Here is a 27493-nt window from a genome sequence, read left to right as displayed (position 1 = left end):
AAGTCCTTCAAGAAGCGCCATGTGTCAAACCAGGACATATTTTAAGAGCTCTAACCCGTTACCCCTTCCACCTCAGAGCCTGTTGTGAATCTAAAAATAGCAGCAGACACCACAGACTTACCCCTGTCATTCACACATAAACAGCTTGAGAAGCGGTAAAACCAAACTTTTCTTGTCTACACTGTTAAACAAATGACTCCAGAACTCCATAAAACACAGAGCAGGAAATTAAAGTGCAGGTGATAAAGTGCAAGCTAATAAAAGTACTTTGTGATAAAGAACGATTAGCAGGAAGATCAGGGTGAGTCACAGACGCTGCTGTCATTAACTCTTCTATATAGACTGTAAATGCTACCCCACAGGAATGATTGAACAGGGAAAAACTGCGACTCTGGTGGGACTCGAACCCACAACCTTTGAATCACTTCTCAAGTGCTTGACTAGAAGTCCAATGCGCTATCCATTGCGCCACAGAGCCTCTTGTGCCATCTGTTTCCAGGGGAGGAGTTAAAGTTTCCACTGACAGAAACCACACGCGCGCGCGCACACACACTCTCTCTCTGAGCCGAGATAGCCACAGCAGCCGGGGGGGAATTCTGCTTTGTAAAGCTTGTTTAAAGGCGCTGTTTTAGCAAATATCACATGGGAAATGAAAGTTTGTACATAGAGCACAGAGAGCTTAAAGGTATGTGACCTTGTCTAAATTAAGAGAGCTAAGTAGAGCCTTCCTCTGCTGTGTTGGTTGCCAGTTCATTTCACAACCAAATGCTTCACTGAAGACAAAAAAAAAACTAGTTTGTATGAAGATTATGTGACAGAAATGCAAAGATGTATATCTGATTAGCTTTGTATTCAAGTAACCAAACAGCAAGTCTGAGTCACCAGAGAAGAATCTGAGTTGAGCAGGATTGGAGTCCCCATTATAGAGGAGCGCTGTTTCACTTCAAACTGTTCCCTGTTTGAACCTGGACTGTGCAGGACCTATTAGATGTGTAGAAAACACACTTCATTTATTATTATATGATTCTAGATTCAGCAGATTTAGTAGCTTGCCAACAGTAATGTAATGAATCATCCAAGGAGGCTAACTTTAGCATCCCACTAACTTTACTGGATGCATCCTGGACAGATGTCTGCTAAAGTTTCTCTTAATAAGTGCTGGGGGCCTGAGAATCACTTACAATGCAGTTTTAAATTCTCTGTCAAGACAATTAAAACCACATTCACACCCTGGATTATGTCACCCAAACCACCTATAGATACCCAAGGGTGTGAACGACTCTCTGTTTTAAGAGGTCAACGATTCCCATTTAACTACAACCACCATTAGCATATTTCCTACTCTGTCCACCAGTCACATAAAAACCAAAGAGGCCTTTTGGCTAAGATACTAAATGTCTACAAGAACTCTAACCAAGTCCAAATACTCTCTTATTACACTTTGAAGTATCGTAACCTAAATGTCTGAGAACTCACTGATATTTTCCAAGTACTTAAACTCTGGATGAACAAAGAGAGAAGGATAAGTTGCTCTTTGTTTGTTGCAGATGTGCTAGAAGCAAAATACTCAACTTCTTCCCAGAGAGTAACCTTTGAATCAAACTAATCAAACCTTGTGGGAAATTTTAAGCATAGGACAGAAGGCCCAGGAGACAGTTTTCAGTCTAGAGATGTGTAACTGGAAACCTCACTTCCATAAACAGCGACTCTGGTGGGACTCGAACCCACAACCTTTGAATTACTTTAGATATGTCACTAGAAGTCCAATGCGCTATCCATTGCGCCACAGAGCCTGATGTGCCCTGCTGGTAATGCAATGTATTAAATTTAAAAAAAAAAACTGCGTAAAAAGTGACGCATTAACTTAGATGTGTGTTGCTTTGCCTAAGCTCTACCTAGTCAATCAGGAGAGTCACATTGACTACTTCTCACTAGTTGCACTAGTTGTTTTTTTTAAAATTCTCAGTTAGTTTTAAGCAAGCTTCTTCTTTTCTGTTCTTGTATTAAGAGATGTGATGATAATAAAAATGGCTTTTACCCATTCATCGGTTTTGATGACAAATAGTGTAAATAGCTGATAACAAAAATCATCCTCAATAGGCCATACATTTCTTCCAATTCTTCCCCGCAGTGAAACCCTCCTTCTTGGCTAAAAGTAGAATTTCAAGTAGGTAATCAAAGGCATCACAGCAGGTAAAAATGCACTATTTAGTAAGAAAGTTTGAACAACATTTCTACTATCAACTAGAAATATCCATTCCTGAAATAGCGACTCTGGTGGGACTCGTACCCACAACCTTTAAATTACTTTAGATACATCACTAGAAGTCCAATGTGCTGTCACAGAGCCTGTTGTATTAAACTAAAAAACGAGGAAAAGAAATGACTTGTGGACTTTGGGGTCATGTCGTCAACTTATTTACAAATGGGACTCTCTAAAAAACGAATCACATTAATGAAGGCATCTGATAAATTCTCTTAAGCGAAGGACAGACATTAACTTAAAGCATCTCCTCAATGAATAGCGACTCTGGTGGGACTAGAACCCACAACCTTTGAATGTCTTATTCTGCCTAGAAGTCCAATGCGCTATCCACTGCGCCTAAGAGCCTATATTGTATAATCTTGACAACAGTATATGATTGACGTAAGCCTTTCTTCCATAAACAGCGACTCTGGTGGGACTCGAACCCACAACCTTTGAATCACTTCTTCAGTGTCTTACTAGAAGTCCAATGCGCTGTCCATTGCGCCACAGAGCCTTGTATGGGTGGTTTTGGCAACAGTATCCTTGCAATGATGACCTACTAAATTTATAGTTTTTATAGTATACTCAAGAATACACTGTTTTTTAAACTGGAAGAAAAGCCAAGCCTACAAGGAGATAAAGGTACCAGTTTCTTAGACAAACAACAATGCAACACTTTGCCAATTGCAAGGTTTTCCCAGTATGCAGGAATACCCAGATTATAACACTGGCTCCTCTAACTGCTTATAGTCCTGCCTGTTCTTCCTGTTACTTAGAGAAGATCTTCAGACCAGAGAGGTGTAACGTAAGCCTTTCTTCCATAAACAGCGACTCTGGTGGGACTCGAACCCACAACCTTTGAATCACTTCTTCAGTGTCTTACTAGAAGTCCAATGCGCTGTCCATTGCGCCACAGAGCCTTGTATGGGTGGTCTTGGCAACAGTATCCTTGCAATGATGACCTACTGAATTTATAGTTTTATAGTATACTCAAGAATTACACTGTTTTTTAAACTGGAAGAAAAGCCAAGACTACAAGGAGATAAATGTACCAGTTTCTTAGACAAACAACATTACAACACTGTGCCAATTGCAAGGTTTTTCCAGTATGCAGGAATACCCAGATGATTTAACTGGCTCCTCTAACTGCTTGTAGTCCTGCCTGTTCTTCCTGTTACTTGGAGAAGATCTTCAGACCAGAGAAGTATAACTTTAGCCTTTCTTCTATAAACAGCGACTCTGGTGGGACTCGAACCCACAACCTTTGAATCACTTTTTCAGTGTGTGACTAGAAGTCCAATGGGCTGTCCATTGCGTCACAGAGCCTCTTGTTCCATAGGTGTCCACAAATCTCAGTGTGTACCTAACTAGTCAATTTTTATTTGCAATCTTAGCAGTTAATAGAAAGATTATGAGATTACAAGCAAGTAAAGGGACCATCACAGAACACTGGAAGACCATGACTACAAAACATATCCAGTAGCAAAGTTTTCAGAGGAATGCCCAGATGATTTAACTGGCTCTTCTAACTACTTGTAGTCCTGCCTGTTCTTCCTGTTACTTAGAGAAGATTTTCAGACCAGAGAGGTGTAACGTAAGCCTTTCTTCCATAATCAGCGACTCTGGTGGGACTCGAACCCACAACCTTTGAATCACTTCTTCAGTGTCTTACTAGAAGTCCAATGCGCTGTCCATTGCGCCACAGAGCCTTGTATGGGTGGTCTTGGCAACAGTATCCTTGCAATGATGACCTACTAAATTTGTAGTTTTATAGTATACTCAAGAATTACACTGTTTTTTAAACTGGAAGAAAAGCCAAGCCTACAAGGAGATAAAGGTACCAGTTTCTTAGACAAACAACAATGCAACACTTTGCCAATTGCAAGGTTTTCCCAGTATGCAGGAATACCCAGATTATAACACTGGCTCCTCTAACTGCTTATAGTCCTGCCTGTTCTTCCTGTTACTTAGAGAAGATCTTCAGACCAGAGAGGTGTAACGTAAGCCTTTCTTCCATAAACAGCGACTCTGGTGGGACTCGAACCCACAACCTTTGAATCACTTCTTCAGTGTCTAACTAGAAGTCCAATGCGCTGTCCATTGCGCCACAGAGCCTTGTATGGGTGGTCTTGGCAACAGTATCCTTGCAATGATGACCTACTGAATTTATAGTTTTATAGTATACTCAAGAATTACACTGTTTTTTAAACTGGAAGAAAAGCCAAGACTACAAGGAGATAAATGTACCAGTTTCTTAGACAAACAACATTACAACACTGTGCCAATTGCAAGGTTTTCCCAGTATGCAGGAATACCCAGATTATTTAACTGGCTCCTCTAACTGCTTGTAGTCCTGCCTGTTCTTCCTGTTACTTGGAGAAGATCTTCAGACCAGAGCAGTATAACTTTAGCCTTTCTTCTATAAACAGCGACTCTGGTGGGACTCGAACCCACAACCTTTGAATCACTTTTTCAGTGTGTGACTAGAAGTCCAATGGGCTGTCCATTGCGTCACAGAGCCTCTTGTTCCATAGGTGTCCACAAATCTCAGTGTGTACCTAACTAGTCAATTTTTATTTGCAATCTTAGCAGTTAATAGAAAGATTATGAGATTACAAGCAAGTAAAGGGACCATCACAGAACACTGGAAGACCATGACTACAAAACATATCCAGTAGCAAAGTTTTCAGAGGAATGCCCAGATGATTTAACTGGCTCTTCTAACTACTTGTAGTCCTGCCTGTTCTTCCTGTTACTTAGAGAAGATTTTCAGACCAGAGAGGTGTAACATAAGCCTTTCTTCCATAATCAGCGACTCTGGTGGGACTCGAACCCACAACCTTTGAATCACTTCTTCAGTGTCTTACTAGAAGTCCAATGCGCTGTCCATTGCGCCACAGAGCCTTGTATGGGTGGTCTTGGCAACGGTATCCTTGCAATGATGACCTACTAAATTTGTAGTTTTATAGTATACTCAAGAATTACACTGTTTTTTAAACTGGAAGAAAAGCCAAGCCTACAAGGAGATAAAGGTACCAGTTTCTTAGACAAACAACAATGCAACACTTTGCCAATTGCAAGGTTTTCCCAGTATGCAGGAATACCCAGATTATAACACTGGCTCCTCTAACTGCTTATAGTCCTGCCTGTTCTTCCTGTTACTTAGAGAAGATCTTCAGACCAGAGAGGTGTAACGTAAGCCTTTCTTCCATAAACAGCGACTCTGGTGGGACTCGAACCCACAACCTTTGAATCACTTCTTCAGTGTCTAACTAGAAGTCCAATGCGCTGTCCATTGCGCCACAGAGCCTTGTATGGGTGGTCTTGGCAACAGTATCCTTGCAATGATGACCTACTGAATTTATAGTTTTATAGTATACTCAAGAATTACACTGTTTTTTAAACTGGAAGAAAAGCCAAGACTACAAGGAGATAAATGTACCAGTTTCTTAGACAAACAACATTACAACACTGTGCCAATTGCAAGGTTTTCCAGTATGCAGGAATACCCAGATGATTTAACTGGCTCCTCTAACTGCTTGTAGTCCTGCCTGTTCTTCCTGTTACTTGGAGAAGATCTTCAGACCAGAGAAGTATAACTTTAGCCTTTCTTCTATAAACAGCGACTCTGGTGGGACTCGAACCCACAACCTTTGAATCACTTTTTCAGTGTGTGACTAGAAGTCCAATGGGCTGTCCATTGCGTCACAGAGCCTCTTGTTCCATAGGTGTCCACAAATCTCAGTGTGTACCTAACTAGTCAATTTTTATTTGCAATCTTAGCAGTTAATAGAAAGATTATGAGATTACAAGCAAGTAAAGGGATCATCACAGAACACTGGAAGACCATGACTACAAACATATCCAGTAGCAAAGTTTTCAGAGGAATGCCCAGATGATTTAACTGGCTCCTCTAACTGCTTGTAGTCCTGCCTGTTCTTCCTGTTACTTAGAGAAGATCTTTAGACCAGAGAGGTGTAACTTAAGCCTTTCTTCCATAAACAGCGACTCTGGTGGGACTCGAACCCACAACCTTTGAATCACTTCTTCAATGTCTAACTAGAAGTCCAATGGGCTGTCCATTGCGTCACAGAGCCTCTTGTTCCATAGGTGTCCACAAATCTCAGTGTGTACCTAACTAGTCAATTTTTATTTGCAATCATAGCAGTTAATAGAAGATTATGAGATTACAAGCAAGTAAAGGGACCATCACAGAACACTGGAAGACCATGACTACAAAACATATCCAGTAGCAAAGTTTTCAGAGGAATGCCAAGATGATTTAACTGGCTCCTCTAACTGCTTATAGTCCTGCCTGTTCTTCCTGTTACTTAGAGAAGATTTTCAGACCAGAGAGGTGTAACGTAAGCCTTTCATCCATAAATAGCGACTCTGGTGGGACTCGAACCCACAACCTTTGAATCACTTCTTCAGTGTCTTACTAGATTATTTAATTGGCTCCTTTAACTGCTTGTCGTCTTCTCCCAGTGCTTTAGAGAAGAACTTTAAACTAGAGAGATGTAACTTAAGCTGTTCTTTCATAAACAGCAACTCTGGTGGGACTCGAACACACAACCTCTGAATCACTTCCCTAGTGTCTGACTAAAAGTCCAATGGGCTGTCCATTTTGCCAGAGAGCCTCCTGGTTCCTCTTGATATCTAACCAGTCAATTTTATTTTCAATTTAACAGTTAATAGAAAGCCAATTAGAAGTAGGCAATGGGACCTGCGCAGAACACCAGACTACAGTATTAAGCCAGACTAAGTATTATGCAAGTTTTTACAGATTATTAAACTAGCAGCTTTTCCTAGTTGCAGTCTTGGCTGTTCTTCCCATTTCTTAGAGAAGATCTTTAGAGCAGAGACTTATGACTTTAGCCTTTTTCCATAAAGAGCAACTCTGGTGGGACTCAAACCAACAACCTTTGAATCACTTCTCCGGTGTCTCACTAGAAGTCCAATGCACTGTCCATTGCGCCACACGGAATCTTGCCTTGACTTTTGTTCAAAAATCTGCAGAAAATAAACCTAGTGTACCTAACTACATAAAAAAGTGAAGGGATCTTCTTTTGAATATGGACTGATTTTCTTTGAAAAGCACTCTTACCCAGGAGTGACAACCTTTAAGTTTTGGTTGCTATTTCCAGTTTTAGACCTTTTTTTTTTTGCACTGGAAAAAATCACAGAGACTACAAGTACGTACAAGAGCCTTTATTTAAGGGAAACATTTCAGTCTGGAAAGGTGTAACTAGAAGCATTTGTTTTTCTACAAGCAAATAGAAAAAGTGTATTTATATTGCACATTTCATTACAAAGACAATTCTGTGTGTTTCACACAAATAAAAGTAATATCCAAGAAAATCAGCTGTGGTAGGACTTGAGCCCACAACCTTTGAATCAGTTCTGCCTAAATGATTCCATTCTAGTAGGAAACCCACGAGTATGATAGCAGGTGAAGGAGCCAGTTTAGTGAAGATTTTCAGAATAAAGGTGTATCGTATGAATCCTGTCCTTTTTCTATAAATATCGACTTTGGTGGGACTCAAACCCACAACCTTTGAATCACTTCTTCAGTGTCTTACTAGAAGTCCAATGCGCTGTCCATTGCGCCACAGAGCCTGTTAACTTGCACCGTCATGATTTCGGTTCAGCAGAAAATGAACCTAAATGTGTACTCAGTCCTCTCTGAAAGAATGACACTGATGGGACTGAAACCAACAACATTCAGTCACACAACCAAGCTACTCTTAGCGCCACAGAGCTAACACCCATCACCAATACAAAACCACACACAAATAATAAGCCAGTAACATTCAATATTTTGAATGATCTTTGCTGACTAATACATTTTCTGCAGATTTGATGTTCTGAGTCTGTTTGTTATCGTCCAGAGCCGATCTCGAGGTTCCAGGTTGAACATAATCATAGTCGCTGAAGGAGCCATTGACAAACAAGGACAACCTATTACCTCTGGTTTTGTGAAGGATGTGAGTAGAGCTCAGTTTAAGACTGATGCAGAGGGGAAACCAGAAGCTGGACCTACTGGTGGATATCCATTTTTGCCTTTTGCTTCCAGGCGCATGCCACAGTTTGAGAGGAGGTTTCTTTTTAAATGGATACATAATATATCTGTCTGATATCCTTTCAGAATCAGTTTTAATATTCTGCTCTGAATGGTTGACAGTTTGACGTTGATTTTTGTGCATCAGTTTATAAGTGAAACCTTTATCTGCCTTGCAAATCTAGCACGCCTCATTGAAAACATTTGAGCACAGCTAGCTGCAAATACGAGACTTCCTCCAAAATGTGGCAAATGCCTGCAGAAGAAAGGTAACAAACCAAGTGTCAAAGAGTGTTGTTTATAGATACAAGGGTCTACGTAAGATGCTCCCCCATTACCGGTTTCAGCTTTTGGCTATGCAAAACGTTTTCTGTCATGTTGTTAAATGCTTTGCTCTTTTGTATCCCTCCCTCTGTAGAACCGTGCCGATAAGAAAAGGCTGAACATTATTATTGTAGCCGAAGGTGCCATAGATAGCCACAACAAGGCAGTAACTCCTGATTATATCAAGGAAGTAAGTATGTGGTGAACTCGTGGATCCACCAACACTACTCCTGAAGCATGGATGTTTTCATTTCACTTCATGGTGTGATGTTTTGGGCGCACACGTGGTGAACTTTTCAGTCCTTTATTTATTTTTTCTTCACTCAGACACCTCCCCTCTTCAGTTTTTTTATTCTAGTTTCCCACCCTCTGTCCCTTTGCGCCCTTATTTTTGCTTCATTCATTTCCCTTCACCATGCATTTTATGAGGCACTCACATGACAGGAGATGTTTTGCATGTTTTCTCCCTCTGTTTTATTTTCAATGTTTGAAACTGTATGTATCATCTTTGGATTGTTTTATCTTACAACACCATGATATTATAGTAAGACTGGCTGTTGTAGGAATGCTATTTTTTAAAGCTGAGTCTCTTTGTTAAAGTTTAACCATTCTAGAAATATTCATACATTTTTAGTGAAACCCTTTAAAAGCACTTCATATAATGCTTTTTATCCTCACTATATCCTACCCTGCCACTCCTCTATATCCAGCTGGTAGTCCGCTGCCTTGGTTTCGACACCAGGGTCACCATACTGGGCCATGTGCAGAGAGGAGGGACCCCTTCTGCCTTTGACAGGATCCTGGTGAGTCCCTGTACCTTGAGTACTTCTTAATTGTGAGTTTTGAGATGATGAAATGGTGTCCAAGTCACAAAATGTTTCCTTTGTCAAATGTTTAAAGCCCTAATGTGGTTACTTACAGAGTCGGCACGATACCAGAATTATGATACCAGTAAAAATAAACGATATCAGTAGCTGTTTCAATCCACCAGTAACAAAAATGGAATTCCTTGACTCTTAAAACTTTTTGATTTTGTTATTTTTTGTTTTCAACTTGCACATTTTGCTGCCTCAGAAATAGTCAGTGAACACATACCAATATTTGACATTCAGTGAATAGTAATCGTTTAGTTTTGTGCACACATACCTGGTGAAGACCCAAACAAAATATCCCTTCTGGTAATCAATGATAATCCAGAGGAGGTGTGTGGTGGTGTGTGTATTTGCAGAGAGGGTGGCCTCAGTATTTTCAAATTGTCTTGATTTGGACTTTTTAAAGTGTCAGTTTTGAGCTCAAAAGCAACACTCCACAGATCAAGACCAATAGGGAACTTCGCTGTCTATCACCTCTGCTCTCAATCTGCAACAGACATAATCACAACGTATGCATCCTATAAGACGCCAAAGGAAATTCAAAGCTGTAGGTATTTGCCTACCTGGGAATGAGGAGAGTTTGTGGTGTGGTGGCTGTGACAGAGAGCAGAGCAGAGACGCACAAACAGAATGAAGCGCAACTTCAAACAGCCAACAAACAAAATCCAATGACTGCCTGCATGTTCTCGAGGAGGTGTGGATGTTTCTTTGTGTTGTAGAGCTTTGAATTCCTACTTCCGCTCTCTCTCTCTTCTTTATCTCTGAGTCGATCGACCATGGCTTCTCTTTCTCTCCTTGCTCACGGCAGCTTTGGGTTTAAAATACGTCCGTAGATCTGTTCCTTCAAAAGCTTCTGTGATTTTCAATACTTACGTAACGAAACGTAAAAATAATGGAGACTGTGTCATTATTTACTAACACTGTAGACTTCTTGCTGCTCAGTTTTAACCTCTTACTGACCTTTGACCCCTGCAGGCCAGCCGTATGGGAGTTGAAGCAGTCCTGGCATTACTGGAAGCCTCTGCCAGCACTCCAGCCTGCGTGGTGTCTCTTGTTGGAAACCAGGCCGTTCGACTGCCACTTATGGAGTGTGTTCAGATGGTAAGATTGTGTGTGTGTGTGTGTGTGTGTGTGTGTGTGTGTGTGTGTGTGTGTGTGTGTGTGTGTGTGTGTGTGTGTGTGTGTGTGTTAGTATGTAGGAGAGACAGAGGAGACACAGAGATATGTTCAACTTTAGCTAAATTATTGTACTGAAGGAAATTAGATCTGCGGTAACAAAGTCTTGAAATCAGAAATACAAATTTAAAACCCAGTTACGAAACACATTTGGAGTTGATTTGAAGCAGGATTGATTTCTTCAGATAAATATCATGCTAGCTGCGCTAATGAGATATCAGTTCCTCTGTTGCATAACTCACACTGTGTCAGAAGAGGAGTGACAGAAGTGAATCAGAGCGGCAGAGCAGAACTTGTTGCCACTTTCAGCCACTCATTGAGTCAGCCTGAAGTGACGGAGTTTCACACCCTGATTTGACAGCCCAGTTATTTGAAGTGTGAGATGATAGATCTCCATTTCTCATCCCTCTGCAGTAAAAGCCCCCAGCGAATCATTGAGGCTAATTACACATCAACCCACGCTGACACACATCTAATGCGATCACTTTCAAATCACAGTTTGGAGAATCTGTCAAACAGATCAGATGTTCCTGCAGTCTGATTGCAGCCTATCACATCAGAGAAAATGAACACACAGCACATTTTTGACTTGTGTAGTGAAGATGCTTTCTCATGTTTTGTCATCAGACTCAAGAGGTCCAGAAGGCCATGGATGAGAAGAAATTTGAAGAAGCAGTGAGGCTGCGTGGCAGGTATTTTTTAACCTCATCTACCGTAATTACCTGAATACAGGTTTTTTTTTCCTTGAAAAACATCTGATAAAAGTGGGGTCATCTTTTATTCGGCTTTAGTGATTAAATGCCAATTTTAAGGGTGCCACTTATATATAAATGACTGTGCCTCCCTTGACTGAAGCCAGCTGTCTGTCATGGCTACAGCGCCAGGGGGATAAAAGATGGAGACACATGTGGACCGGTGCAAAGTGGCACTAAAGTAGGACAACTGAGGCGAAGATATGATGCTGATTTAAAGACACAGTTATCAATGTAGCAGAGACATTAAACAGCTGTCAAACAGACAAGATGTTGGTGAGCACCAACTGGAGAGAGAGAGAGGGGAATTACCATATATGGTGTAATACATAGATGTAGTCTCTGACATCGCTCATTGGTCGAGTTTTGAAGTGTATCATCGGCATATCGGTGTTATAAAAATGCTGACTCAACCTAACTTTTAGTCGACCAAACTAAAGAGGGAGAGTTGAAGTGAGCTTTCAGCCTCCTCACTAACACATACGGTGTGCCCACCTGTCATTCAAGTTACCTGCATCTCTAATCATGCCAAACTTGTAACATCTTCAAAAAAAAAGCGCCATGAAAAAACATTAACCTCCCGTATAGTGTGTGCAGATCAAGCAGCAACCTCCGGTCTCAAAAAATGAAGCCCATGCAGAAGTATTATAAACTGCAATTCATCGAGAATCCACTTGAGGCTGGCTGAAGAAACACCAGAAACCACATACACACCCATTCAAAAAAGACGATCTTTACAGCAGAAATAAACATGTTTACAGCATGGTTCAAAAAACAGCTTTGGTCTACGTAGCTAATTTCTCTATCGGCACACACTGTACGGGGGGTGAATTTTTGTATAACGCAACGGTTCAGAAGATATTAAGATTACCAGTTTTTGCCCAAATAAGGACATGACTGACTTGACTGACAGGCGGGAACACTGTAGCTGTTGGCTAGGAGGCTCAAACCCCGCCTCTTTATGTCACACTATGTTAGGTTGAGTTCCGCATTTCCAATATGGCTCCCACCGAAGATTGGCTTCAAAACAGTGCTTAGGAACAGATGGGTGACGTCACGGATACTACTTCCATTATTTATACAGTCTATGGTACAGATAGAGAAATGAGCTATTCAGACTAACATTGTGTTTTGAACCAGGCTGTAAACGTGTTTATTTTAGTTGTAAAGATCGTCTTTTATGAATGGGTGTGTATGTGGCTTCCAGTGCTTCTGCAACCAGCCTCAAGTGGACACTCAAGGAGCTGCAGTTTTAAGCACCTATAATTAGATTAGATGAAACTTTATTGTCATTGCGCATGTCACAGGTACAAAGCAACGAAATACAGATTGCATCTAATCAGAAGTGCTGAAGCAGTAATTAAACAGCATACAATACAGTATATACAGAGGTATTAATGATAATGAAATATAGAAACTTACTTCTTTTTATGGCTTACACCATTTCTTCTTTTCCAGAGATTTCAGTTTGCATTGTCCTCATTCTGTTTGGCAGCTTGCTCTCTTTTAAATGTGTTTGCTTTGATTTTTTTTTTTAACTCTAAAAGCTTTCTGGACAGCAGACATCCATTGTGGATTCCCTGCTTTTACTTACGTATAATTTAATGTCTTTTTTCTGCAGGAGTTTTGAAAACAACCTGAGCACGTACAGACTCCTCTCCTACCGGAAACCAGACTCTGAGCTTCCAAATGTAAGTCCCCTTTCCCTAAATGATTATATGAATAATACTTCAATGATTATGACTCAGATGATCAGACTTGTAACTCCTCTGATGTATCTTTCCACCAGCGGCTCTGAGATTTGTGCGGTAGTATAAGGTACTTCCTGGTCAGGTGCCTTGTGGATGCTGCAGTCTTTTTGTGACACTAACAGAGTCTGTTTTTCTGTAACTGTCTCTGTCCTGAGGGGGAGGAGGAGGAGGTGGGGGATGAAGAAGAGTTAAATGTATGTTATGAGTAAACTCTCAAAGCTTCTGTAGGCTTAGTTCAGAGAGCAGGGAAGCTTTACGGGAAATAGTTTAGACCTTTTAGTTGATCCTCCTTCCTGTGCACTTACACCTCACATTTTCTTTACAGTGAGTTCAAATTAAATCAAATATGAGTGCTTCTTTTTTTTGGCCCAATTTCCTGTTGAATCTTTTTTATTTGACAGAGACAAAAATGCTTCTAACCCTGCTCTGTTTTCATGGTGACACAGTGCCACAAAACGACAGTGCCCGCGCTCATTATCTATCGCTCTGTCCGTCATTCTTCATTCCTCCATGGCTCTGCTTTTGACTAGAAGTGTAGAAATGCTGAGAGTGAGGATGTCCCACCAGCCCACACTGTCACAGACAATCACAGTGGCTGCTGTGATTTGCTACAAATGACCCTCAACTCATCCGCCTTACAGTCTGTGGCCGAGAGGGTTTCAGCTTATTCTTGATTCAAACTGGACAGGCTCCATGCTCAGTGTGTTAGAAATGGGCAGAGGCTCCTAAAATGAAAGCTCTGACTCAGGGTTTGAAGTTTTAAATAGGATGCTGGAAAGAAATCTGAGCGTCTTTAGATTGGGACTTCAAACTGTCCTGTTCACATATGTGATATTAGAAATGGTTGTACCCCTATTGTAAAGCAGATACTTATGGTAATATTGTGATTTCTTTGCTTTTGATTTAGAACATTTAAAGAAATGAAACAGACGTCAATCTTAGACATGGTTTATTTTCTTGACCCATAAACAGATTTCCTGAAGACTTCTAGACTTCTTCAGTAAGGGATAATGTAAATTGAGCAGGTTGTTTTAGTGGCTCTGAATCATATAGGGTGAGCAGGACCCAGGTGTAGAGGTCATGTCTCGGCCTGAAAGGGGTTCCTTCTGTTTTGAAGTAGGAATGTGCGCTAGTCGGCACCAGAATTAGTAGTCAGTTCAACAAGTTATTAATATTCTTATTGTTGTAGGCCCAAAATGCTGATTATATGTTGTGTCTATGCTCAGCACAGCCACACATGCTTGGGTTGTAGCTCCGGTTAATGGCTGCTGCCTAAACGCTTTAATGCTCTACTACCCGGATATAAAGAAGCACAGATGACAGATTGTGTCTATAGTATCTATTTTGATCTAGAAAATGGAGATAAAGTTGTATTAGGCTGTGTCTGGTGTTACGAGAGTTGACCAGTAGGTGGCAATCAGGTTCCATGCATGAAGCAGAAGTGGCTGTATATACGGGCGTGTAGTAAAAGAAGAAAGGTAGTTCTACTATCGCTACATAAGTTGTGGAGTTCATCGGTATGCAATAAAGAAGCCTCTAAATGAATAAGCCTTACCGGACAATGCATCATTTAAACATCAGCAAGGATGCTTGTGGTGCTAGCTCTGCAACCATTAGCCACATTCGATAAACCAATTTGGCGTAGTTTACCTGCAGGCTGAGTGAGACTGTGTGTAGCTATGTTAATTGTGTTGCATTTAGTGCTCAATTTTGAGTGTGTTCTTACCTCCTTACCTTTAGGCGCTGTTTTCATCGTTTTTCTTGGTTTCCCATCGTAAACAAACCAACGTCCAATGAACCAGACTGTCGTTGGTGGATTAATATGATTACAATTAGTGCTCTGAGGTCTGTCATTAGAGCCATATCTCTAGCGACAGAGTGATATTGAGAAATGACAGACTGTTGCTATGGAGTACTGACCAATCAGAATCTAGAATTTAACACAGCTGTGTAAAAAAAGACATTTAAAAACAAAGGATTGTCTTTAGGTCTGTTAATGTTTATTTGTGTGGGGTATTTGGGGTCAAATGAATTGATTGGTACACAATGTTTTGGAATTGCTCCAACAAACTGCTTCACCTGGCAGCGATAAGACAGGCTGTAATGGCTGCAAAGTTATCTTTGTTGGGAAATGTGTCCATCAGAGCACATCCACTAAGAGAGCTTCTTCTCAGCACTGACAGGTGGAAGTTTTCAGTTTCTAACACCATTAAAGAAAGGAGGAGTTTGGGTTGAAGAGTCAGATTTGAAACCAGAGACAGATGTTACCTCACTCTGTCAAAGTCGCCAGATTAAACCATCTTTACTCTTAGTTATGCAACTTAGAAGCTATTTTTAGCTGAGACACATCTGTCCATTTTGAGCTTCTCCATCTGTCTCCATGTTCTTCAACGTCACCAAAGACTTGCAGGAGGGAAACTTTCACAAGCCTTATCTGTAATAAAGCTACACGCAGTATACCGACTTGGCTTTGGATAGTCATGAAAGTTTGCATTGACTATCTACATTTCTGTGGTTGTCATGATGAAGTAGATGCTGCTTCTATGCATCTTCTAGCAGCATGTGGCTCCTTGCATGCAAGGTAACCTTTGCCTGCTGCCGCTGCTTTTAAGGCAAAGTCTTGACCTGCTCCTATCAGTTAGTGAGACATGGATGGTATAATCAGACCTCTGTCCTGTCAGGCATGATGAACAATTGAATGTTTATCAATTGGCAAATAAGTCCCGTGTTGATAAAAGACGGAACAGCAGTGATTTGTCCGTTCTGCTCGTACACATTGCCTCTAAAGGTGTCTGATATACCATCTGATTTATACCAAGCATCACATATGCTGTGATGCTGTGATTGTAGAGCGACTGTAAGACTCACACATGAGGTGTGAAGATATTTAAAGGTATGATAAAGTATGGAGGTGAAGGAACGTATGGTCTTACAGTCTTCATGTGCCAGACTTTACTGTGTGTGCTGTGTGTTTACAGTAACTCTGAGTGTACCTTTAGTGTGACTGATTCTCTTCTTCTTCTCCCACAGAGCACCTTTAACGTTGCTGTGTTGAACGTTGGCGCCCCCTCAGCGGGAATGAACGCCGCTGTGCGTTCTGCTGTCAGAGTGGGAATCACCGAAGGCCACAAAATGTTCGCTGTCAACGACGGCTTCGAGGGATTCTACAAGGGACAGGTAGGAGGGAAACTGATGCCAACGTTCTTCCACTTACTTATATTTATGTAGTGTACAGTTGTGCAAAGCTTCAAAGTCTTGTAGCCTTAAACCTCAAGAATAACCCACACCCTACCACTCACCTTTAACCTAACTGCTCTCCAGTGCTTAGACAAATGCCCATGGAAGGCTTCCAGCCTGGGCTTTACCCCAGCCACCAGCCCCCTTGAACCACCCACCTGTTGGGTACTTTTGCCTGGACAGAGTTTTCCCTTACATCTAGTTGAATCTTTTCGGGGGCGACAATTTGCCAAGTGACTTCTTATATGACTTGTATTTCAGACCTGTAGGTCACTGCAGTCTGGCAGTGTCTGTGTTTTTTGTATGTGCGTCACCTTTTTACCATTCTTATCTCTTGACACAGGTAAGATGAAATTATTTAAAAGCTGCTGGACAATTTAAAAGTCATCTCTTTTTGTTTCTCTCCACTGATTCCTGTGTCTGCCATTTTTGCTGTATTAAGGATGATGGGCACGTATGGGATGAGGGTCTCTGTAGTTCCAATATCCCACTGCTCTGCTCCACTATGGCTGAAACAAAACTACTCATTTTACCTTGAAGACCTGCCGTTTCATACCGTCACACGTCTGCGATGATATCGAGAAACTTTTGTTCACACAAATTATCCATAAACTTACATCCCTTCTCTCATTCTCATCTGCACAAATTTAAATCTTCAGTCAGTCGACTTATTTTCACCCAAAACGTATCACCAATTCATTAGAAATGTTGTGCAGATATGTTACTGTTATATTTCCATTATGTGGGCTTTATTTTGGTGAGCACATTTTTGACATTTTCTAAAAATATAAAGCAAATTTCAAGATTTAAATAATAAATCATGAACTAGTTTGGTCTTGCAATATAATGGTCTTGTGAAAAGTCAAGAGGAAGGTGTATTCAATTCAAATCAACATGACAGTGCTCTCTTCAGGATTTTCGCTTCAGGAGCAACATTTTGACTTTTTGATAAGTTTTGCATCAGAAGCAAAATTTTGACTTCTACATTATTTTTGAGTCGGGAGTAAAATTTCATTGGTGGCAACATTTTTACTATTTTAAGATTATTCCTTCCAAAATTTGGGCTTTTTTCAAGACTGTAATGTAAAAGCAGAATTTTTTTTTTTTTATTATTCATTTATTATTTATTATTTCATTTATGATTTTCCCCTCTGGAGAATAATGTTGACTTTTTTATGAAATTTACTCTGGAAGCAAAATTTGACTTTTACATAATTTCTGTGTCACAACCAAAATTTTGACTTTTTTAAATAATGATATTATTAATTTGGACTTCTTTCATGAGTTTAATTTCAGGAGGGGAACATTTTGACTTTTTCATGACTTTCATGTAAAGCGAGAAATTTTGATATATTTTTTGTTGATTTTCGTCTCAGAAACATTTTTTATACTTTCTTCATGAATGTCTTTTTTGGAGAAATATTTGGACTCTTTTAACATGAATGTCACTCGGGTGTGTCTCTGTGTTCTTGTGTGAATCAAATGTACAAAAATCTTATTCACCTGAATTTGACACTGTTGTTGAGTTAACACTTTCTTAAACGTGATGGTCAGGCCTTTTTTCTTCACTCCGCATGTCTTTCTAATGAATGGATTAAAACGTGTCTGGACACTTCTGCATTCCTCAGTGATCCTGGAACAAATTCTGCCCTCAACCCGTGAATGGGACAATAAATCCACAACTTCAAATACTCATTATTCAGAGTAAACAACAGCACTGAGTGCATTCCTTTGAGGTCATAGCGACTGCGCTGACCAATAGGAGCAGGAGTTGTGCAAGCAGTCCTCCTCTCTCTCTGCTGCACTGAGTACAGCGATAAGACTTAAGTGTGTCCAGATAAACAATGCTGCAGTACTTACTGTAAGCCAATTACTCCACTCCCACACCAGATATTCCATGTGTACGCAGATACAGTCTTTGTCTTGGTTATACTGTCCGGATTGCGTGCATGCTTTTCCATAAACACTCGCGCACACACACGGACGCACACATTCTCAGCTGTGCAGAGAGCAGCGGTGACCTGTTGAAGGCGACGGAGCCCTGAGAAGAGTTGTCATTTCAGGGGATTAGACTAGATTACAAAGTGAAGCTGTGATCACGAGCTTAAACCCAGACTGAGAAGGACACTGACACTTTTATTAGGAGCTGCTGGTGTAATGTAGATACACCAGAAGTGGAACAGTACAAGCATGGTGCAACACTGCAGGTGAACAAGCTTAAAATCTTATTTTCGCTGTGGGTCTGTCATATATTCCCCAAACATCAACAAAAAAGATAAACAGTTGTCTAATGAAGTAGTCATTGTGAAGAGTCATGAACATGCAGAATGATTTGACGCCTATCTGTTTGATTTTTAAAATCAGATCAAAGAGATCAAATGGGGTGATGTTGGCGGATGGACCGGCCAAGGAGGGTCGCTGCTGGGAACAAAGCGGTACGTTAAAGCCATTTGTAGAAGTTTGTTTGTAACTTAAATTCTGTGTACAGTTTTGGTTTCTTCACTATTTGAAACACACACAAGATGCATGTCACCCAATCAAAAAAGAGAAGCACTCAGTGAGGGATTGCACCTCCTTCCCAGTGCTTTTACCCTTTTGATGACATACATAGCATACCACATGGCTCTTAGTGGCTGCTGTAACCCAGACAGCATTCTCTCCCAGGCCTCGATTATGTACTGAAACTATCTACCCTACCACTTGGACCCTAATGATGCTTACACCTGACCTAGATGGACAGCAAAAGCCTTAACATCACAGAAAGAGGACAGAAAAGCTTAAGCTGTATACTCCACCTCCCCCTACACTCACATTTTCATGAAGAAAGACAGGAGAGTAGGAGAGAGAAAACAGAGATAAGAGAGATGCTAGAAAGAAGACAGTGAAGGCAGAGCCAGGGCTGGAAGGCTGTATTCTCTACCTCCCCATACTCTTCCATTTACATGACAAAAGAGAGGAGAGGAAAAGAGAGAAAAAACAGAGATGAGAGTTGGGAAAGAGATGCGCTAGAGTGCACCTCATGTTTCAGGCTGTACACTCCACCTCCACATAATCCACCGTTTTCATGAAGAAAGAGAGAAGAAGAAGAGAGAGAAAAGAGTCTGTAGAGAGGTGCTAGAAAGAGGACAGAGAAGACAGATTAAGTGCAAGAAGTCTGTTGGTAATAGAGCTCATCTCCCGCCAGGTTAGGCTGTACGCTCTACCTTCTCCTACTCCCCAAATTTAATGAGGAAAGAGAGGAGAGGAAGAGAGAGAAAACAGAGAGATAGTATGTAGAGATGAGTTAGTACAAGGAAAGGGAAAGCAGAGCCACGATAAGAAGTCTGTTGGTGAAGCAGCTCATACCTGCTGGGTTAGGCTGTATGCTCTACCTCCCCCTGCACTCCCATTTTCATGAGGGAACGGGAGTGAGAAAAGAGATCCATTACAATTAGCTTCATTTTCCTCTGGTGTAATTTAAAATAAAAATGCCAAGCAAAAGAAAAAAATGCCTTTTTACACCTTTTTTTTTTTTTTTTCGCAGGCCAGATAAAGGTTGCATCAAAAAAGAGTCCCAGTACACCATCTATGTTATACAACTTATTTTTTACCTTTTTTTACGGTTGGGAAAAAATAATTTAGATAACACTGGTGAAAATATTTTCCCCCATTCTTAAGTTTCAGACATCACAGAGAAAAATTGCAGCATACTGTTGAGGAAAATTGATGAAGTAATTTTTTATTTTCTCACTTGCACCTCAGGGCTTCCATAAATTTAACATACTTACCGCAAATTGAAACAAACAGGAGTTGTTTTGAACATTCTAAAGTTATTATTCAATTATTTATTTTCTCTATGTTAGAACTCTCCCAGGGAAACATCTGGATAAGATCGCTGAGCAGATAAGGATCCATAACATCAACGCCTTGCTTGTTATCGGAGGATTTGAGGTACGTAACGTTACCATATTTTTTAAATGTTATTTACACATAAATAATCTATTTGAACTTGTTTTATCATAAAGAAAGAGAGTTGTTTGTCTGATTATGTATTTTCTTCACACTTTGAATATCTTGTCTTGTTTGTAAAGTTAATTATAATTATAAATATCTGAACTCTCTGGATTATCTAGGCGATCAGTCTCTTTGTACCTGTCATATTAAGCACTCTCTCATTCCAGTATCTTACATTCACTGTATCGTGTTGTTTTTACATTTCATTCTTACCAGTTTCTCCTTTAGTACATCTCTGTTCTGAAAAATGTCTTGACTTCTGTACGACTGTGTTTTCTCATATCAGATCTTTGAATTAAGTCATATTCAAATGCTATAGGCTCTCTCCTTATCTGTCCTTATATGGTAAAAACTCTATGGCCAAAGCCGCAAAGCCAAACTATGAGATGATACATACAGTACGTAATAACTGCAGCAGAGGATTAAGGCCACTTTAACAGTAAAAATGACATGTGAGATGTCTAGAATAAAGTCATACTTTTATATGACAGAAGTCGTACATTTCTAAGAAAAAATGTGTAAGGATAGGAGAATAAACTCGTTAAAAGATTAAAGTAAAATATATAGTTGTAATTCTATAAGACAGAAGTTGTAATCTATATGTAGGCTAAAATAGCATGTAGGGTGATATCAGAGGAGCAGCCAGCCGCCTGAACTAAGATGAGGAACGTGGATCCGGACGAACAACAGTTACTGAAGCGTGCACAGGCTGCCTATTGACCTCCTTTTCTTCATGATGGACTCAGTTTGTTGCGCAAATAATTCAAATCTGGATTCTTAAGAGAGTGTGGTGCTGATGTATCACTTCTCAAGATGTGCCACAGTCCTGCTGGCTGCTCTTCTAATCCTCCTTTTCAAAATACAAACATTAACATATCTTAAAACTATGCGCTTTTTTTTTTTTCTCATATATTTGAGACTTTAAATGTGGTAATTTTATTTTTTTTTTCCTATGTATTTACTGAATTCTCATAAAGTCGCAGCTTTAATCTCAAAATCAAAATTTTTTCTTCCATAAAGTGGCCTCAACACTCGTCAACAACTTCATTCAAATCTTTAAAGTTGAAATTCTTAGTTATCTACTTTAAAGGAGTAGTTGGTTTTAAGTGGGGTTGTATCAGGTACTTGCAATAGTAAGTGTATCACTCACACTGGATCCCAGCCGGCATGGCCCCTTTGTTGAAAAACTGAGCGGAGAACCAGAACAGACCCTAAACTATCAATTGTTGAAGATTTTTATCGCTATTTTAGCTAATACTAACAAAGTCTGACTTCAACATAAATGTAGGAGTAAGTGCATGTATATTTACATTTTTCAGTGCTTCACTTTAGCAGTTTTTACAGATGCAACCCTTGTGGATAATTCACTTTGTGTCAACAGGTACCTCATATAACCCAACTTAAAAAAAACACTCACTATCCCTTTAAAGAGAAGGCCCAGAATTGATCCTGGGTATTATTTTGGCGGACACATTTATGCCTCAAAACTTAAACAGACACATTTTTAGTTTAAAAAATAAGAATAAGATACGGCTAAATTAAAATAATGCAGTCAGTTTTTCACGTTACCTTGTTCTTTGACTCTGTCGGCTTTGGCAGAATAGGAACACTCTGTTTCCCTCCATGTTTGTCTGTGTGTGGAGCTTCAACCTCCTCTACCTGTGTGTGTCTGTCACTGTCCGTCATTGGTCTGGCTCTCTCCCCTTGGCTTCTCCTCGCAGTACATTCCTCCCACACCTCTTCCCAAAGTCATTACACCTGCCATCTACATCTCTGATATTCCTTCACCACCTGAAGTCCTACCTTTTATACAGTCTCTCTAAAAACCTGGCCTTTAACCTCTTACCCACTGTACTGTTAAAGACCTTAGCACTAGGCCTTTTCACTTTCCTCCCACACCTCATCCCCTTTGTCTGCACCTCCTCGACTACAACCAATAAGATGCTGGCTCTCACTGCTGCAGGCCTACGTTGGATTACTGGAACTCTCTTCTGGGCGGGACAAATATAGCGAGTTATGCGTGCCCATGGTTATGGTCCCCGCCACCGTCTCCAACAATATACCGGGTTCAGACCTCAGCATTGGCTCAGACACCGCTCTGAATGCCATTACTGATGTAAGTGTGGCTGGGCGTGTGTTCAGACTTAACACACAACATCCAGCAGGTCAGAGGTTGGGGCTTCGCTGACGGACAGCTCGCATCCTCACATAAACAATCAGAAGAGGGAGTTCATTTCAGGAAACTCAAACAAAGGGCCACTAAAGTGTTAGAATAATATCCTTGATAAATTACACTCAATATTTTCATGTGACACAGTTTCCAATACACAGAAAATGTATCCTTTAAATATGTTTCCCAAATCTTAAACTTTAAAAAATATGATGAATATTGTGCAGGACAAGATCTGCAGAGAGATCGGACGTTTCACTTTGTCCACAGGGGGCGCCAAAAACAAAGAGTTCCTCACACAGGAGCTTTAAATGTTTAAATCACGTATATTTCAAAATTGTCTCTATGATGTTGAGGAATTATTGTTTTATGCACTGCTTAAACTTAAATCTTGGCAAGTTCATTTGTCCCTTTTCTTTTCAAGAGTGTGTTATTAAACTTACTACGAGCCACTGACTTGACAAGTCCAGAAAATATCTTATATGTAGATAATATAAACAAAACAAAGCCTAAATTGCCAATCTGCCAATATAGTAAGCAAACTTTATTGTGGGTAACATTCAGTTTATGTTAATTTTGGCACCACCTGTGGTCAAAGCAGTACCTCTTATCTTTTTACTGATTTTGTCCTGTTTGTATTATTTGTTAATTTATCTTTACAAAAATAATCTCTCCCTGCTTTATTCTTATAGTCAAATTAATATTTCAAATCTCTGTACAGGACAATTAAAAAGGGGCGGTATCAAGAACCTCAGAAGTACTCCCTACCCCCCTGTCAGAGGTTTCACACATTAAAAATAACATAGAGGTAGTCAAACTTGTCACCAATGGTCTTCTTTGCCTTTGTAGGTCATAGAGAGGCCTCAATCTTAAATGTAGTCTGTTCCAAAACCAGCTAAAAACTCCTCACAGGAGCTTTAATTTTTGTGAAATATTACTTTAAGAAATGTAAAGCTCCTGAGAGGACTTTTTGACCATTTTTGAAACAGACTATGATTTTCAGTGATTCCTTTTTCCGATCTAAAAATGCAATCAAGACAAGATTGCTGATTCCTATATTTTAAATTTTGATGCATGTAACCGATATGAGGAGGTAGGTGATGAGAAGGTTGACAGGACACTGCAGGAACAGCCTTATTTTGCATTTATCAGAGAAAAAACTCACAGTGAGTTATTCATTTCACTGTTGAAATAAAGCAGAATGAGATTTTTGTAACCTAACCTGCACATGTAAAGGACAAAATCAGCAAAGGGAGTATATATATGTTATGTTGTCTACAGGGGGCGCCAAAATTAAGTCAACAAAGTTCCTCACAGAGGCTTTAACAAGTAAATAAGACATGGTTTATAGAGTCTAATGAGATAATTGACTAGAAATTAATCCAGTACACCCGCTAAGATTAATTTTTTTTTGCATTTCAAGTCCATGTTTTGATTTTTTTTATGCTTTTTCTTTTTTATGTTTTTAATGGTTGAAAAAATGTTACTCTGTGGCGCTTTCATGGCGTCTGAACAGAAAAAGTTAAAGTACCAGTGCTTTGAATTGTCAGTGGGCTGTAATATTTTCTGTGTAAACACAAGCAGCCTGACACTCAACAAGCAGAAACTTCATTGACCTCCATGTAATGTACAGGTTTACCCTAATGTTTTTACATAAACAAAACCACATCAAGATGATTGTGAATGTTAGCAGTAGAGGTGCAAAAACAAAGGTGCAAGATTTAAAACTTAAGACTGACAACACTTACTCTCAAAGCTTTATTTATATCCCATGTAACGCAGCCTTCAATGAGAGCTGAGTATTATTAATAATAAATATTTCTGGGCTCAGAAGTTGTAGCCAGGGATCCAATCTAACAGTAGAGACTCAGTTACAATTAGCATATAAGCTAATAAACAGTAGCTACACCCTCATATCCTGCATCAGGACACCTGTAGTGCAGAACCCTTGTTTATGGTTGTTGTTGGAGGCGAGCTGGTCAGCGGAGGTCCCAGGTAAGTGTTGGGGCATGCAGTGAAGTGTTGTGGCATGTTTTTGGCGCGTGGCCCTGGCGTGTTAGTGCGGCTCTTGCTGTGTTTGTTTTGCAAACAGCAGATGACCGGATAGCGGTCTAGTTCAATGCAACAGGGACTCTTTGCTTGTTCAGTCTCATTTAAAACACAAGAACCTGTACATTTGGAGAATGAGTCTGCATGCTGTGTGAGCACGAAGTCCAGCATCACTGAATGTAGTCTTTATTTCAGTCATGTTACTGTTTGAACCAAGAAAGCTCTCAGTCTGCATGCCGGACTTTAAAAACAGAGGTCACTTTACATCCTGTGCATAAAAGGAAACAAACATCGCTCAGAGCCTCTGGAGTGCCCACCCCAATCTCTATCTTGTCGCGTCAACACTGTGATATGTCAGCCAGGGTGAAACCGCTCCCCACTCCCTCCCCATCCCATCTCCTCTCAGCCAATGGGAAGCCAAAGTCCCCGTCACCTGGAGAGAGCCAACCAGCAGCACACACACCACAGATCACACACGTGATACAGAGCTGCGTCTTCATGGTCTCAGTGTATTCAAAGGAACTCTTGAGTTGTATCCCTCAACCTTGTGGCTGATTACAGATGTACGTTAGGGTTGCAAACAGAGCTTTAACTTTGAGAGCGAAACTTCCAATGAAACGGAAGCTCACCGTCTTCTGCATATGATTGTGCGTTACATATTGCCCACAAACACCCCATCTTTTTCACGAAATCATCACTACTCCCAAACTGGCGTAACAACTTTTTTAAGGTGTGGGTAGAGCACCTCGCTTTCATCTGTCCTCTCCTCTGATATGATTCAGGCTGCAGAAGAAGCCTGAATACTGTAACAAACGTAACGAAACTTAACGTAACAAAACTTAACATAACGAAATTTAACGTAACGAAACTTCAATGAAACTTAACGAAACATAACATGATGTAACATAGCCTACAGAAATGTTATGTAACGAAACGGATGTAATGTAACCAAAAGATATGTAATGTATTGAAATATAACATAACGCAATGTAACGTAAGGCAATGCAAAGTAACGAAATGTAATGCAACGAAATGCAATGCAACAAAATTATCGAAACTTAATGTAATGATACTTACAGTAACAAAACTTAACGTAACAAAACTTAACGTAACAAAACTTAACGTAAAAAAACGTAACATAACGTAACATAGCATATGGTAATGTTATGTCACGTAAAGAAACAAACGTAACGTAACCTAAAGACATGTAATGTATTGAAATATAACGTAACGCAATGTAACCAAACGCAATGTAATGTAATGCAATGTAACGTAACGCAATGTAATGTAATGCAATGTAACGTAACGCAATGTAATGTAAGGCAATGCAACGTAACAAAATATAATGCAATTAAATGCAATTCAACAAAATTATTGAAACTTAATGTAACGAAACCAACGTAACATAACCTAAAGACATGTAATGTATTAAAATATAATGTAACACAATGTAACGCAATGTAACGCAATGTAACGCAATGTAACGTAATGGAATGGAATGGAATGGAATGGAATGTAACGTAACGCAATGTAACGTAAGGAAATGTAATGCAATGAAATGCAATGCAACGAAACTATCAAAACTTAATGTAACGTAACCTAAGGTAACCTAAGGTAACCTAACGTAACCTAACGTAACCTAAGGTAACCTAACGTAACCTAACGTAACCTAAGGTAACCTAACGTAACCTAAGGTAACCTAACGTAACCTAACGTAACCTAAGGTAACCTAACGTAACCTAAGGTAACCTAACGTAACCTAACGTAACCTAAGGTAACCTAACGTAACCTAAGGTAACCTAACGTAACCTAAGGTAACCTAAGGTAACCTAAGGTAACCTAACGTAACCTAACGTAACCTAAGGTAACCTAACGTAACCTAACGTAACCTAACGTAACCTAAGGTAACCTAACGTAGCCTAACGTATGGTATCACGAGTTTCCCTGCCATTTCCACTCTAACCAAAGAATATGAAAGGTTTTACTTACAATGAGACGAATCAGTTTGCCCTTTACTCTGCAAACTATGTGATGACATCATTCCTAATCCACACCAAACCTTTTTTCTTTCCTTGCTTTTCCTGTAAAAAAAAAAAAGGTTTATATTTTGGCACATTGTTCATATTTACAATGTTACAATGTTACAATGTCATTTAGCAGACGCTTTTATCCAAAGCGACGTACATACGATATACAGATATTCCTGCGATCGACCCATATTGACCTTGAAGTATCAGCCTTCCAGATTTATCCTACAGGCTCAAGATAAAACATAAAACAGCATTCACTTTACTTAGTAATTGTCCTGTTCATAAAAATAAATGTGTAGTACAAAAGGAAATAACTAGTATGGCCAAGGTGAAGAAGGATATAAGCCAAAGGAGCTCCTGAGCACCATGAAGCAGCCTGTAAAAACACTGTGGTCACACACACAAGGTCACACACACACACACACACAGTCTCAAATATGCAGTGTGCCCCCTGGTGCTCTAACATCATATTACGGCCACCATCAGGCCTTCGAGTCCCTGCTGCAGCTGTACGAGGCCCGGGCTGACTACGAGGAGCTTTGCATCCCGATGTGCATGCTGCCTGCCACCATTAGTAACAATGTGCCCGGCACTGACCTCAGTATCGGAGCTGACACGTCCCTCAACGCCATCGTGGAGGTAAGGGGGATACTCTTACACTACACTACCTGTCAAAAGTTTGGACACACCTTCTCATTCAATGATTTTTATTTATTGTGATTATTTTTGACATTGTAGATTAATACTGAAGACCTCAAAACTATGAAATAATCTGGTTTTGCTATAATATGGATTACAATAGAGGTCAAACACATTAAGAAGGCAAGTAA

The 27493-nt window shown here is 40.0% G+C and overlaps 1 protein-coding gene and 8 non-coding genes across 15 annotated transcripts in view; 1 reads left to right on the top strand and 8 right to left on the bottom strand.

The window, feature by feature from the left end:
• LOC117826412 (ATP-dependent 6-phosphofructokinase, platelet type-like) overlaps positions 1-27493 on the top strand; it is a 49014-nt gene that overhangs the window by 14040 nt on the left and 7481 nt on the right. For 2 of the 7 annotated variants that reach the window (XM_034702437.1, XM_034702441.1), the window contains exons 8-16: positions 8728-8823; positions 9344-9436; positions 10481-10606; positions 11309-11373; positions 13055-13124; positions 16215-16361; positions 18786-18856; positions 20264-20351; positions 27150-27302. In XM_034702437.1, the coding sequence (XP_034558328.1) occupies positions 8728-8823; positions 9344-9436; positions 10481-10606; positions 11309-11373; positions 13055-13124; positions 16215-16361; positions 18786-18856; positions 20264-20351; positions 27150-27302 (909 nt within the window). Of the gene's footprint in view, positions 1-8139; positions 8236-8727; positions 8824-9343; positions 9437-10480; positions 10607-11308; positions 11374-13054; positions 13125-16214; positions 16362-18785; positions 18857-20263; positions 20352-22377; positions 22531-27149; positions 27303-27493 lie in introns of all 7 variants that reach the window. The other 5 variants (XM_034702436.1, XM_034702435.1, XM_034702440.1 and 2 more) reach the window with 5 other exon arrangements.
• Positions 387-478, bottom strand: trnar-ucu. Its single transcript is given in 2 exon segments — positions 387-422; positions 442-478. It is a non-coding gene; the product is annotated as a tRNA-Arg (tRNA).
• Positions 1704-1793, bottom strand: trnar-ucu. Its single transcript is given in 2 exon segments — positions 1704-1739; positions 1757-1793. It is a non-coding gene; the product is annotated as a tRNA-Arg (tRNA).
• On the bottom strand, positions 2671-2762 carry trnar-ucu. The gene is given in 2 exon segments: positions 2671-2706; positions 2726-2762. It is a non-coding gene; the product is annotated as a tRNA-Arg (tRNA).
• Positions 3077-3168, bottom strand: trnar-ucu. Its single transcript is given in 2 exon segments — positions 3077-3112; positions 3132-3168. It is a non-coding gene; the product is annotated as a tRNA-Arg (tRNA).
• Positions 3866-3957, bottom strand: trnar-ucu. Its single transcript is given in 2 exon segments — positions 3866-3901; positions 3921-3957. It is a non-coding gene; the product is annotated as a tRNA-Arg (tRNA).
• On the bottom strand, positions 4272-4363 carry trnar-ucu. The gene is given in 2 exon segments: positions 4272-4307; positions 4327-4363. It is a non-coding gene; the product is annotated as a tRNA-Arg (tRNA).
• trnar-ucu lies at positions 5061-5152 on the bottom strand. Its single transcript is given in 2 exon segments — positions 5061-5096; positions 5116-5152. It is a non-coding gene; the product is annotated as a tRNA-Arg (tRNA).
• Positions 5467-5558, bottom strand: trnar-ucu. The gene is given in 2 exon segments: positions 5467-5502; positions 5522-5558. It is a non-coding gene; the product is annotated as a tRNA-Arg (tRNA).

This window comes from Notolabrus celidotus, chromosome 15, assembly GCF_009762535.1.
Source record: "Notolabrus celidotus isolate fNotCel1 chromosome 15, fNotCel1.pri, whole genome shotgun sequence".
NCBI lineage: Eukaryota > Metazoa > Chordata > Actinopteri > Labriformes > Labridae > Notolabrus > Notolabrus celidotus.
The sequence above is the reverse complement of the archived record's forward strand: the minus strand, read 5'-3'. Positions and strand labels throughout refer to the sequence as shown.